At 43.6% G+C, this 14878-nt stretch overlaps 2 protein-coding genes across 9 annotated transcripts in view; one reads left to right on the top strand and one right to left on the bottom strand.

Moving 5' to 3' along the window:
* The window catches only part of ralgapa2 (Ral GTPase activating protein catalytic subunit alpha 2), a 139013-nt gene extending 130363 nt beyond the window's left edge, over positions 1 to 8650 (top strand). For 5 of the 8 annotated variants that reach the window (XM_090220677.1, XM_090220678.1, XM_090220679.1 and 2 more), the window contains one exon: positions 5068 to 8650. In XM_090220677.1, the coding sequence (XP_090076803.1) occupies positions 5068 to 5222 (155 nt within the window). In that variant the 3' untranslated portion in view covers positions 5223 to 8650. Of the gene's footprint in view, positions 1 to 2256; positions 2298 to 5067 lie in introns of all 8 variants that reach the window. The other 3 variants (XM_090220681.1, XM_090220682.1, XM_090220683.1) reach the window with 1 other exon arrangement.
* A 2295-nt stretch (positions 8651 to 10945) lies between these two features.
* Positions 10946 to 14190, bottom strand: insm1b (INSM transcriptional repressor 1b). The gene has a single exon (XM_021584624.3). The coding sequence runs from the start codon at positions 13256 to 13258 to the stop codon at positions 11840 to 11842; it is 1419 nt and encodes a 472-aa protein (XP_021440299.1). The 5' UTR covers positions 13259 to 14190; the 3' UTR covers positions 10946 to 11839.
* Between the last annotated feature and the right edge of the window lie 688 nt (positions 14191 to 14878).

Below are 14878 nucleotides of genomic sequence, written 5' to 3' on the forward strand. Positions count from 1 at the left end.
GAAGGTGCTCTGGTCAGATGAAACCAAAATTGAACTTTTTGGCAACAATGCAAAACGTTATGTTTGGCGTAAAAGCAACACAGCTCATCACCCTGAACACACCATACCCACTGTCAAACATGGTGGTGGCAGCATCATGGTTTGGGCCTGCTTTTCTTCAGCAGGGACAGGGAAGATGGTTAAAATTGATGGGAAGATGGATGGAGCCAAATACAGGACCATTCTGGAAGAAAACCTGATGGAGTCTGCAAAAGACCTGAGACTGGGACGGAGATTTGTCTTCCAACAAGACAATGATCCAAAACATAAAGCAAAATCTACAATGGAATGGTTCAAAAATAAACATATCCAGGTGTTAATGGCCAAGTCAAAGTCCAGACCTGAATCCAATCGAGAATCTGTGGAAATAACTGAAAACTGCTGTTCACAAATGCTCTCCATCCAACCTCATTGAGCTCGAGCTGTTTTGCAAGGAGGAATGGGAAAAAATTTCAGTCTCTCGATGTGCAAAACTGATAGAGACATACCCCAAGCGACTTACAGCTGTAATCGCAGCAAAATTTAGCACGCCCAATTTTTCTGTTTTTGATTTGTTAAAAAAGTTTGAAATATCCAATAAATGTCGTTCCACTTCATGATTGTGTCCCACTTGTTGTTGATTCTTCACAAAAAAATACAGTTTTATATCTTTATGTTTGAAGCCTGAAATGTGGCAAAAGGTCGCAAAGTTCAAGGGGGCCGAATACTTTCGCAAGGCACTGTATGCACGACGCATCGCGGAGTGCCTGGATACAGACCTTAGCCGTGGTACATTGACAATATACCACAAACCCCTGAGGTGCCTTATTGCTATTTATAAACTGATTACCAATGTAATTGAGCAGTAAAAATACATGTTTTGTCATACCCGTGGTATACGGTCTGATATTCCACGGCTCTCAGCCAATCAGCATTCAGGGCTGGAACCACCCGGTTTATAATGAGTTGTAAAACACAGATATGGTAATATGCCTTTTTTTTCCTCTAACACTGATCTCTATCTCATGGTGTTTAACTTGTTCAGGAGCTTTTCACATAATTCAGCCCAACATATTCTTATTTTATAATATGAGTCATACCAACCTATGCAATGTAAAGTTACAGAAATCATTTACCAATCAAGAGCGCCCAAGAGACTCCAACCAACACAAAAGTGGACGTCTCGCTGTCTGATAATGTCTCTTAACATATTAAATGTCTTATTGGATGCGTCCTGTTTCCTTGTTTCTTGTATGACTGTGATCCTCACTGTGACACTAACTAACCACACAGGCTTCCTGAATGTCCCCCTCACCTCCCTCCCTGACTGTCGGTCTACAGCAGGGCTGTGTTGTGGTGACTGTCTGTCGGTCTACAGCAGGGCTGTGTTGTGGTGACTGTCTGTCGGTCTACAGCAGGGCTGTGTTGTGGTGACTGTCTGTCGGTCTACAGCAGGGCTGTGTTGTGGTGACTGTCTGTCAGTCTACAGCAGGGCTGTGTTGTGGTGACTGTCTACAGCAGGGCTGTGTTGTGGTGACTGTCGGTCTACAGCAGGGCTGTGTTGTGACTGTCGGTCTACAGCAGGGCTGTGTTGTGGTGACTGTCGGTCTACAGCAGGGCTGTGTTGTGGTGACTGTCGGTCTACAGCAGGGCTGTGTTGTGGTGACTGTCGGTCTACAGCAGGGCTGTGTTGTGGTGACTGTCGGTCTACAGCAGGGCTGTGTTGTGGTGACTGTCGGTCCACAGCAGAGCTGTGTTGTGGTGACTGTCGGTCCACAGCAGGGCTGTGTTGTGGTGACTGTCGGTCCACAGCAGGGCTGTGTTGTGGTGACTGTCGGTCCACAGCAGGGCTGTGTTGTGGTGACTGTCGGTCCACAGCAGGGCTGTGTTGTGGTGACTGTCTGTCCACAGCATGGCTGTGTTGTGGTGACTGTCGGTCTACAGCAGGGCTGTGTTGTGGTGACTGTCGGTCCACAGCAGGGCTGTGTTGTGGTGACTGTCGGTCTACAGCAGGGCTGTGTTGTGGTGACTGTCGGTCTACAGCAGGGCTGTGTTGTGGTGACTGTCGGTCCACAGCAGGGCTGTGTTGTGGTGACTGTCGGTCCACAGCAGGGCTGTGTTGTGGTGACTGTCGGTCCACAGCAGGGCTGTGTTGTGGTGACTGTCGGTCCACAGCAGGGCTGTGTTGTGGTGACTGTCTGTCTTAATGTGACGCTCTACTGTCTGTTTTTCTTTTAGATTAAAACATGTTAAAGGTGTCATTACAGTAATTGAACAAGGTAAGCCCCGAGCACCGGCCGGAAGCTTGTGTGTCGCCCTAGAGCCTACCCTCGCTCACCCGTTCACTCATCTCTGGTTTCTCCTTTATTTGGTACTAACACGCTTTATTTACCCAACTACCGCTTTTTAAAGGAACGTTAACATAAAGTTGTATGGGGGGTTGGTTGATATGACGTTATATGGGGATTGTGTTCTCTATTTATCCAGGCGGTAATTGCGAGTGACGCTGCACGGTTCGGGACAATTAGCACCTCAGTAGTAGCATGAGCAACACAGCCACTCTTCTCTCTGGCTAAGCTTCTGCATGTCACGCCTTTATATTTATCTCCCCAGCGCTGTTTTTCTCCCCTGTTCGCCTGGGGCAGAATGTGATACTAACACCTGCCCTACTGGAAGAAAACGTCTGTCATTTAAGCTTTTTTGAAATGCTGCAGGGGACCGATGGGGATGAGGCCCATTTATGTCCTTTGTTTGTTTTTTTGGGGGGGGGGGGGTTGTCTCTCTCCTTTTTCTCTCTCCTTTTTCTCTCTCACTTTCTCTCTCTCTTTCTCTCTCTCTTTCTTTTTATTTCTATGAATGGATCTCTGATTAAAGGCACCCTGTGCAGGTCTCTGCCCCATCATGGCCTCTCTCAGGATAGTTGTTAAAGAGATAATTCAGGATTTTGGCAATAAAGCCCTTTATCTACTTCCCCAGAGTCAGATGAACTCGTGGAGACTAGTTTTATGTCGCAGCAGGCAGTTTAAAGTAAGTTATTAACTAACGGTAGCGCAATTGCTAACTGCCGTTAGCACAAAGACTGGACGTCTATGGAAACTGCTAGCATGCTAGTAGATATTGCAACGACTGGAAGTCGACGGTAACACTAGTTTGCACCGGCTTGCCAAATGACTTCTGACTTCCTTAATGCTGGATGCAGAGACATAAATTGTATCCCTGAGTTCATCTGACTCAGGGGAAGTTGCCAAAATCCCGACGTATCCCTTTAAGGGGGAGCTCAGAGGAATTACCTTGGTTGCTCTGAGTCTGAGTGTAATGATGAACCAGTCAGACACCGGCCAATTGAAGTCTTGGGAGATTTTTGTTTCACCCTGGAGATATATTATGCATGTGTTATTTTAATAATCAACTTAAGTTTGTGTCATTTTTGGGCTGCATATGATATATATGATATATGCAGCCCAAAGTGCTGCAATTTGAAACAAGCATGAGTGTGTTGTTATTGGGTATTAAACCGATCACTCAATCTATAGAGGTGTCCATTGCATGGGTGGGTTCTAGGTAGCATGCTGGTGGGCTAGTAAATGTAACGTCTGTGTGGAGGCCTTTACCTGAGAGGGTTATCTTATCTGTGGCCCAGCGGGCCACTTCCCTCCCCATTATCCAACAACTCTACGAGAGGGTGGGGCGTGGCATGGCCAGCGGGGAAGTTCAAGTGGTGGAATGGTCAAAGTGGAAGCTAGTGGAATTCTGGAGTTGGAAGTGGGGCTGCAGGGTTGGACTTGGTTTAGGCCTGCCCCTACATTGACTCACAGCCCTCCTCTGTTCTTTTCACATGCATCATGAAGATCCATTCTGCTAACACACCCACACCCACCCACCCACACACACCCTTAACCCCTCCCCCTCTGACTGAGTGGAAGTCGGGGATGCTTGTGTCCGCTGGGCTGAGTGTCTGTTACTGCAGCCATCTGCTGTCCCTTTTAGCTGCAGGAACTTGAGATGCTTCAGAAAGATGGAGAGAAAAAAGTGGAGGAAAGAAAATAGGCAACCAGATGCCATCTTGGCCAAAGCCGGAAAGTTGTTTCAACTTGAGGCATCGCTAAGATGCGTTGGGGGCTGTACGCAAAATATGTTTGCGCTTACCGGCCTCCCCCTCACTTTTCACTGCTTGCAGCCTGTAATCATTTTTATTTTGTATTTATTTAACCTTTACTTAACTAAGCAAGTCAGTTAAGAACAAATTCTTATTTACAGTGGCGGCCTACCCCAGCCAAACCCTAACCCGAACGACGCTGGGCCAATTGTGCACCGCCCTATGGGATTCCCAATCACGGCCGGTTGTGATACAGCCTGGAATTGAACCAGGGTCTGTAGTGACCCCTCTAGCACTGAGATACAGTGCTTTTAGACCGCTGCACCACTCGGGAGCCCCGATCCACAATGTTGAACAAAAGGCGTCTCTCCACATGCTCGCGACATGCCTGTCCTGTTAACATAATGTTCCATTCACTTTTTACAATACACCATTTTAGAACTTGAACAATCTGTCACTGAACAGCGAAGGCAATTTTATTCTTAGGACCACGTGGTTTAAAATAGATTGCGTTTTTTTCCCCTACTCATGCAAGCATCTGCCCTCCCAAACCCAAAGTGTTGGGAGAAATATCCAGCCTCTCTCCCCTAGTAGCCTCTAGTCTAGCCAGTCAAAGCACGTGATGAAAGAATGGTGAACATTGCATCTGATTGTGTATATAGCTTGATCTAGACCACACACGTGCCACTTTGCAAACTGTGAGGAATTAAAGGTTCAAATCAATCTATACACCTGTTTCTGTTTTGTTTTGTTATTATACATTTCACCTTAGAGGGAGTAAGCCGTTTGGGGTGTCTGCTTTGGGGGACGGGGAGCGATGACATGCATGGCAGTCAGAACATGGAGTATGCCAGTCTTATCAGCGCTATGTTAGCCTGCCACGTCTCACCACTTCTCTCCATCTTTCTCCCCAATTCTATCCCTTCTCTCATCCCCTCCCTCTCACTCTCCAGGCTCTCTCAGCGGCAGCACGAGTGCTGAGCTCAGTGTTTCTTTAGGAACGGACCAGGCGGACCAGGTCTCCCCCACGATTCCCCGTGCCACAAAGAACAGAGTTTCCGGAAAACTCCGCCGATCAGCCAGCGCCATAAGCAAATCTTCCAACTGAGCTCTCTCGCCCGACCCACCTCCCAAACCTTCCCTGCTTCGTCTTTACTACAGGTCCTGCTGTGAAACCTCATACCTTAACCCCTCATGACTGCAGTTTGGGTGTGTGCGTTGTTTGTTTTATATCTCGTTTAAACATATAACTGGAGCCTATTGCAATTTTTTATTTATGTGGCAGTTATTGATACGTTGATACATTTCCAATTGTTTTACTGTTAAACTGCATATTTGACCTGAAGAAAAGATTTAAGCTATTGAAGTTTGTTCCGATGTTGCTGCATTTTCTGAAAGAATCTGATTAATATCTCTTGTCAGTCAGTACAGCGATTAAATATAGACAGGGAATTGACTGAACAATCATGTCTGGTGGCTTAAAGTCCACATATCATCAACATTTCAAAATTCCCTTTCTATGTGACAACAAGGATCTCTATGGTTGTGACATAGAAAATGAATTTGATCACCCATATGCATTTTGGTAAAGGTCTTTCCACAAAATGAGTTCCTTTTGTACCCCTTTGATATTTCTTAGTAGAAATTGTGCACCAATATTGAATTTTAAAAGCCTCTTATATTAAATTAAGTGCTCTTTAAAAGACTCCACATGGAGAATTCAATCAATCTGTTTTTCTTTCATGAATAAAGACTTGCTGAAGTGCCAAAATGCAGCGTTTTGACATTTCCCTCTGACTTTTCGGAAGATGTTAACCCACTTAACCCCCAAATTCCTCCAAGTATTACTTTAACAAAGTCATTCCCTCATTTTAAGGTCAACCCTGCTATGTGAACTTTTACTATAATGTACTAGTAATCATTTTTTCAAAAGAAACGTTGAACATCTCATAGTAAAATCCTAGTGTTTAAACAGGTTCTTGATGAGCTGGTTATCTTTTTGCCTATTTTCTGGTGTTTTGTGGTGGAGAACTGAGCAGGTCGAGCATAACACATTAACCCTGTTACTCATAGATAGACAGGCTAGAAATGTTTTTTATTTTATTTCTAAAGTGGTGAAGCTGCATTCAATTGCCCCTCCCTGTCCCTGAACACAAGCTTCCAATCCCCCTGTCGCAAGGGGAATTATGGCGGATTTAAGAATTTTATTTCATTTTTTTAATTTAACCTTTTATTTAACTAGGCAAGTCAGTTAAGAGCAAATTCTTATTTACATTGACGGCCTAGGAACAGTGGGTTGACTGCCTGTTCAGGGTGAAATCATCAACCCTGTTACTTTTTTTGGCACTTAATAGGCACTTAATCTTTTTATTTAACCTCTTGAGATGGTAAAACCTGTTTTTTATTAAGTTGAACATGTGTTCTTTATGAACACATGTTAAATGTTAAAATTATACGTATTTTTCTTCACCAAGTTACACTACCCAAAAGGGACTCATTTCATGGTTTTCCCATCTCCCATCCCCCCCTGCAATTCTGCTCTGTAAATCACTGATGATACTCTTGCTGCTGACAGGATAGGATCATATTTAAGTGTGTTGTTTTGGCCTTGGCCTTGAGCCATGGAAGCCTGTTTTTCTGTTTGGACCATACTCATCCTCATGTTGTGGAGAGGTGGAAGGGCTGACATAGGAGGTGCTGCTCTAGCATAATGCTGCACCACACCACACACTTCCTGGTTACGGAGGGCTGTGAGCCAATGCAGTAGGAGTCTGTTTTTAATAGTTATGAACCTGGAGTGGACAATCAATGATGTCTTTCCATCCCCGAGGTGAATCGAAACTTGTGTTGGGTTTTTTATCGCTGTAAGGACCTTTTTAAATGGATTCTGATGGGTTTTTGTCTTCCTTTGATTTATGCAACTCTGCTGGAAATGAGAAAAGACTGCATTTCTAATTGTTTAGTGATGTTACCCTGTGTAGGATTGTTTAACCTGGGTTCATAACCTGTAATCCAGTAACTTCCATCTGGCTCTTCCTCTGACATTGTTCTCTCGTGTTGTAAAGTTAAGAATGACATTCCAATGTTCCTGCAGATGAACTTTTGCACTCACTGTCGTTGATAAACTAGCAATGAATGTGTATTTTCTCTTTTATTCTTGGATGTAAATTGCTTTATTTGATGTTTGTGGTGTTGTATAATGTATACATGTGTTGTTTTAAAGGAAAACGCCACCAGAGCCTCAGGTGAATCTTAACTCCATGCACTGGTGTGTGTGTATGCGCATCCGTGTGTGTGTCTGTATGGCTGTGTGTATTTGTGAAGGAGCTTCTCACAGTGCCTGTGTAATGTCTGTCCACCAAGATCCATTCCAAGACCCCCACCACTGTAAACCACTGTTAGACATCATTGGATTTATTTTGTTTCTGTTAATTGCAAGAGCTAAACGGCTAGCCTTGCCTTCCTGTCTCATGTCTTTTGTTCTAGAGGGAGAGACTGTTTTTTCCCCCTGTGTGACTGTAAAGGTCAGCGTCTTGTCCTCCCCGTCCTCACACGTTTTATATGAACAGATTGACTGGGTTTGGCCCACTTTTGTTTCGTCTTTATTTGAGGTGCTCTGTTCTCCTTTCTCTCTGAATTGGAATCAAATGGCACCTACTCCTCCTATTTCCCATGATGCACCCTGAGTAACCTCGTGAGGCCACAGTGGAGGGGTGGGGGGCTGGGGAGTTAGAAGGCATACCAGCGCTGTACTCTGGCGACCCTCTTAGCAACAGGCAGGCTGGCGCTATGCTACTCACGCTGCCTCCTTCGCCACAACCTGCGCCTTTGGGTTGCCATGGAAGCCAGGTGTTACGCACACATTATGCAGTGTTCCATCAGAGCTGCATCACTGTCTGTTGCACTACTTTGCCTTACCTGTACATCCTCTCTTTCTTTCATTTTGTTCTCTCTTTTTTTGTGTCCCTTTCTTTCCCAAGCACTGATTAATAACATAGGAGGCATGAACGGAGAGTTCGTTCAGAGATAATGAAGTCCATTTTGTGAATTTGAAGAATGTATGTAAATACTGACCTGAGTCAGATCAATGCTTTCACCTTCCCAGTAGCCACTGTAAAGAACTACCCAGCTCTTTTTACCAGTCTTCTTATGGAGTCTAGATTGTAGATTAGATGTTGTGGATGGGATCCCTGTTATATATGGGAGTAAATGGGCGTAAGGTTTGATTTGACCAGGGCAAGGATTGTGTCTTACTCAAGACTGGTTCAACTCATGTGAAGCAACAGAGTTAGTGTTAATTCTAGGTTTTGGTTTAGGAATCCTGTACATTGTGTCAAATTGAGGGTTTTAGTCCTTTACCATAAATATATTAATGCCTGTAATATAATATTTGTATAAGAGGAAGAGGGGAAAAAGGCTTGAAGATTTCATCATTACTTGTTAACATATCAAACTGTTTTTAATGACTGAAGTCATGCTATCTTTATTAGAAATGTGAAAATCAAAAACATTTCATTAAATCAATTTGAAATCCTATGTGTTCTCTGTGTTATTTGTATGGGTCTATTGATCTGAATGTTTTTTTTTTTCATAGCAGTGGTGCGGAAGTAGAGAAAGTAAATTCAACCTTTTCCTTTAAAACTGTCATTACAGAGATGGTTACTACCTAACCCTGTCACAGTAACGCCTATCCTCCATGAATCATCTCGTGAGAATCTGCTGCTTTGGCTGCAGTGACAGGTTGACTGTAACCTCTGGCTTTGGGGGGGGGGGGTCGATGGGGTGTAGGGGTGACTTGATGGTGCTGTTGTCTTGGTTTTTCAACCCTGGCCCAGAAGCAGCAGCCGGGGTAACCTGACCCCCTTCCCATCTGTTCCCCTGCTGCTCCAGGAGAGGAGGCTGGGATAATGGGCCCCCACCGAAGGTACAGGTGCAAAGTCTACAGCACCTAGCCAACACTGGGAGGACTGTTACTTGTTAGACTTAAGAGGATAATTGGTGATGTGTGTCTGTCCGTCTATCTTGCCTGACCATGTCCCTTTGGACCGTCTGAAGCTCTCCTGCGTTTGTCTACATTATGTGATTTGAATATTCACAAGTTAAGAAAGGAGACTAAAAGTGATCTGCAGAAGGTATAGGTTCAAGACTCACTGAGTATACCAAACATTAGGAACACCTTACTAATATTGAGTTTCACCCCCCCACTCACAGCAGCTTCAATTCATCGGGGCATGGACTCTACACAGTGATGCTGGCCCATGTTGACGCCAATGCTTCCCACAGTTGTGTCAAGTTGGCTGGATGTCCTTTGGGTGGTGGACCATTCTTGATACACACTGGAAACTGTTGAGCGTGAAAAACCTTGACACAAACCGGTGTGCCTGGCACCTACTACCATACCTCGTTCAAAGGCACTTAAATCTTTTGTCTTGCCCATTCACTCTCTGAATGGCACACATACACAGTCCCAAGTCTCAAGGTTAAAACAAATATTTCTTTAACCTGTCTCTTCTTCATCTACACTGATTTGAAGTGGATATAACAAGTGACATCAATAAGGGATCCCAGCTTTCACCTGGATTCACCTGGTCAGTCGATTTCATGGAAAGAGCAGGTGTTTATAATGTTCTGTACACTCAGTGTATGTGAACAGTAATTTTCACATTGTGACATATTAAGAGTTACAAATGTCTACTGATTACTGCCTAGAGGCCTGTCCTCATTAGTGAACTACATGACGGTATCCACAGTCCTGACCTAACAGTGATCATTACCCTCTCATGGGCTGGCTGAAGCCACACACGCACTTCTGGAAGTTGTTACCAATCTTTCTCTCCATGGGGAGTGTATGTGAACCTGGATGTTCAGCCTCGACAGTCAGGCAGCCATTTAAAAAGGGGAAATCAAATTCTGAGTCTCCTCAAGAAAAGAGAAATGTCCTTCTGATCTTGAGGTGAGTTGTGTGGTCATCACCTCTTTGTCCTGAGCCATGTTCTGACCAAGCATTATGGCAATTTATGACTGGAAGCTAAGTGCTCTCTGTCTCTTCTTTATAGAAACCAAAACCAGGCTTGAATCATCATATCAATAATACAGTGACGATCAATTTAGGGTATCTTTTCCGTTGCCTATAAAAAATTGCTGGCATCTGATGCAATCCCAGTTAAATGAAACCTGAAAGGGGTCTTTGAGGAATTAGGTTGGTTTGTTTAGAGGAGTACAGTCCTTGAAAAGTAGTCTCTGACATCAGTCACATCATTGTAGAAATGATGCATCCGTAGTGAATATGCCTGCATCATGGCTTGAGTATCCATGGTAATTAGGCTATTATACATCCTTTACTAATTACCCACTTGAGTAGGCTTCATCTATGTTTTGTTTTGAGCTTTCACATAGCCTGAAGATTCACACAAATAGCCAAATTAATGTTGTGAAGCTGAGAGAAATTGCATATGATATTTTGTGTAGGCCAGTGGAGAAAATGAAAGAATAAGAATTATTTTCAAGACAACTTTTTCCCCATATGCACCCCTTTCCCAATAGCCTACCATTTAGAATTATTCGGCTGAAGATTGTGTCTCTTGAGTTTCTACCCAGGTGGATTTCCATAATATATCATTTACACGATACAAATGGTATTGTTTTGTTTTTCTAAAGGACAAATAATTATTTCTGACATCCATTTTAATGAATACTTCCCTATAGGTCCGTTTATTTTCTTGTTGATATGACTTGAAGTCAGGGAGGGCAGGCAGACCTGGGTGATGTAGGAGTAGTATTATTCAAGACAGTTTGTGTCAATGTCAAACTATAGCAAAATAAATGGTTTCATTTTGAAAATATTTTTTTATTTCGATGGACAGATAGATGACAACAGTGTACACATACAATCAAAGCGCTATAAAAGCCAACATTTAAGAAAATAAAAATGTTCATAGAAAAAGATTGTATCTAAGATAAGAGCTTTACGTTTTACAAGAGCTGTGGAGATTGAAGATTTAGACCGGTCCACGACAATTATCACAACTCCTAATTTTGACAAAACATTTGGCTACCACATGTGAACTGCCAGAATGACACAGAATAATCACACAATACAACAATAAATTACAGAATAGAATTGCAAATAGAATAAATAAATAAATACAAGTATTATGACGAAACAATATTGCAACAATTAATAATAAAATATGTGCCAGCATTCAAAATTAAAACAATCATTATGTTGACTTTTTTAAGGCAGTTGTACAGCAGAGTTTAGATGTGTTTAGGCTATATTCTAAAGGCATTTGTGGTTCTACTAAAAGGGAATGATTCGATATTTGCACGTTTTTGAGACAAAGTTGATAAGTCTGTCCTGTGATTCATAAGTTAGCATAAAGCTTAATGAAACAGAAATTCACAGTCTGTGAATTAAAAGGCTTTTATGAGGGAAAATGAAACAGTTCTTAGGTCTAGAAGCTATTAGGCTACTTGAGCACGTGTGCAGCTGTCCTAGAAAAATACCTTTAACAGTCAAACTAACACTTTGTTTTCTTTCAATAAACTATTTGAGAGAAATCTCAAAATATATGCCTATTTTTTATTTCAAGAAATAGATAAGCATTCAACAACCATCTGATTGGCATGGATAGGACAGCTCTCATCGAACACACAATCTAAACATCAAGTTGCCTGTCTTTCAGTAGTGTAGGCAATTAACTTGTTTTCCAACGCTCCCTTTGCTCAGCAAGCAGGGCGCACGGGCATTTGAAGCAGGATCACCTGCCTATTTTCCGACGGATGACATTTGTTGATGTGCCTCGTGAGTCCCGGTGAGCTGTAGAAAGTGGCAGAGCAGTACTTGCAGGAATACACCTGGGAGGAGTGCATGAGACGCAAGTGTCTCTCCTGGCTGGCCCTGTTGGGGAAATTCTCCCCGCAAACGGGGCAGAGAAGGCAGTCCACGGGGCTTAGATTCAGGGGACTTTGGTTTGTATTTTCCTCTGAGATTAAGGACACTGGCACCTGCTCTTCCACTCTGTCGCTGTTTTGAAACGTGTGGTCCTCGAACATTTTATTCTGCAAGGCTTGGTGTCCCAGGATGTGTTTTCTTAGGTATGCTTGGCGCTTAAACCTCTTCCCACAGTGTTGGCAGTTGTATAAACCGTCTTCTGAGCCCGATTCAGACATACCCGGGCTGGGGGAGTCTCTGTCACTCAGAAGCTCGATTCTTGGGTCTTTGGCTTCCTCTGGGGTGGACTTGACACCGGGGGGAATTTTGGCGATTTCAGATTTGATGCTCGGGGTAGATGGTATCCCGGCTGCACTCTGCGCTCTCGGTTTGTGCCAGCGCCGGTGAGAGGCGAGGTTAGCCGGGCAGCTGAACATCTTATCACACTCAGGACACCTGTACTCAACTCTCACTATCCTAGAGCACTTGTGCTGGGCCAAAGAAAATGGATCAGCGTATGCTTCCTTACACAATTGACAGACAAACTCTCCTAACGGCTTCCCACCTGCCGACGTCTGCGTTCTGGGTTTAAAGTCGACAGGAGCCTCTTTGATTTTCAAACCAAGTACCGGAGACGTTGTCATTTCGTCTTCAAAATTCAGTTTTCTGATGGCTTTGGGTTTTTTGGGGGCAGGTTTGCTCTTGCGCTCAGTGTCGGATGCGGGCCTCTTAGTACCGCCCCTGATGGCTGTAGCAGGGATCCTGCTGGTGGTGCCGCTGCGGTTGCTGTTGCTAGTGCCTATTTTCAAATCCACGGGGGCGAACAGGAGATGATCTAAACTGCTGAGGGAGGCAGGTGTCGGGAATGATTCAGCAGAAATTGGCGAACCTAGATTAAAACTTCTTTCGTAATATCTCCTCTCGTGGTCCTTGCTGATGGGCCTGGTGGGGCTGTAGAGGGCTTGGTACACAGCCTCTTGGTTGCCAAACTGAACCCCTTTAGCATCCAGACTGGGGACCGGGGCGTCTGCTGCGATGTCTGGTGATGGAGCTGCGCGGTCCGGACTGGACGCAATAGAGACAGGCGGAGATGAGTCCACCTGACTCTGAAAGGCTGGGATGTGATGCTCCTGCTCATATTCATCTGTACGAGTCCTGTAGGAAACATGTGCTGATTTCTTGTTTCTTTTTACCAGGAATCCTTTAGGCATCTTTGCGAATGACAGAAAGGCACTTTGGAGAGGTGGGCGAAGGCTCGGATGATATCCAGGTTTGTGAAATTACAGTCACGCCAGGAGACTCGGTTGCTAACTTATATTTTCGCTAAGCTATTGATCTCTGTGGTGCTGAAATGTTTTCGTCTCCAAGGCATAGCTGCACTCTTTTTATGCCAGAATGATGCTATTGTTCTCGCCCCTTGTTGCCGCATCCTCAACCAATCAGACGAAACGAAGATCCCAGTGGATTTGGATGTGGGAGGGTTCAAAGCCCGTGTTTGGTGGATTTCGTTGAAGGATGTGCAGATAGCTTAGCAGATGTACTTGCGGTTTATTACATTAATGTGTGCGCTCGGCCACTCCCCGACAGAGGCACACGCCGGGCCCTCCTCCTTTTACGGTTTGATGGTTCTCTATACAAATACACACGTGCCACGGCTTTGTGCCTCTCCTTTGGGGGCCACGGAGCTGCCAAAAGGAAATGTCCGTCACTGCCACAATCATCAGAATTGTGAATTAAGACGGGGACTGGACTGGAGAGGGGTCCGGTTGAGAAGGCAACAAAGACGTTGCAAGGGGTTATTTGCATTACTAGAATAAAAGACAACAAAATGAAAATCTAAAAACTTGGGCAGAAAGTGATGTCAGTGGCGATAGTAAAGCAATGGCACACACGTGTTGTTGTAGGCTATTGTAGTTTAATGGGACTTTCCCCCCAGTCAAAAGCAAGCTTTTACGCACGAACCTCCAACAACATGTGTATGTGTGACATTGGTATAAGGCCCTATCTTCAAAAAGTCGATACGCAGTGTTATTGTTTTACAAAAACAAGGCAAGACTTCTTGAAAATAAACATTATTTGGTATGAATGTATTTATTTGGGCACGAGTCTGTCTCGGCAGTTTAACTGGAGTTATACATCAGACATCCCACTATAAGTAATAAGAAGGGTTCTGGTCATGGTACACAATAGCCACGGGAACGTCTGCCCACACTGGATATCCCGTTTTTGTTTGAAAGGCAAATTGACCCCTTCACTGTGAAATAAGACTCACCGCCAATCACTGCCCGAGCGCGCCCAATGTTGCTCTGTCTGGAATGTGATATGGATGTCATGTGCAACGATAAAATATTTTTATGTCTGTAAAAATATCCTTTTACAAACTGTTCTTGTTTGATAAGGTTACGTTCTTGTTGGAAACAAATCCATGCATCTGTATCCTACTATTATTCATTTTGTGAAATATTAGTTGGTTTTCAAAGTTTTACTCTGAAGTTTACATTTGGAATTAATATATCGTCTACCTTCTTCAAATCAAGATTGGTTTGATGTTTTTAATTTAGGCACTTTAAGTTGCATGTAGGCTATTATAAAACACTTTCAGAAAATCAGAAATCTTGCATGGTTCAATTCTTTGAAAATGTATTTCCAAAGGATATGTAAATTGAGCATTTTCATACTGTGTTTTGTAGTCAGGGTTATTTCTGATGATTTATTGTCAGTTTTGTGCATACATTACATTTAAATGTAGGCCTATACAATCTTACAGCCATCAAGTTTAGAGAGTACGCTATATGCTTACAAGGTCGATCATCTACGATTATTTTTGTCTA

The sequence above is a fragment of the Oncorhynchus mykiss genome, chromosome 25 (assembly GCF_057628025.1).
Source record: "Oncorhynchus mykiss isolate SJ-2025 chromosome 25, ASM5762802v1, whole genome shotgun sequence".
Classification (NCBI taxonomy): domain Eukaryota; kingdom Metazoa; phylum Chordata; class Actinopteri; order Salmoniformes; family Salmonidae; genus Oncorhynchus; species Oncorhynchus mykiss.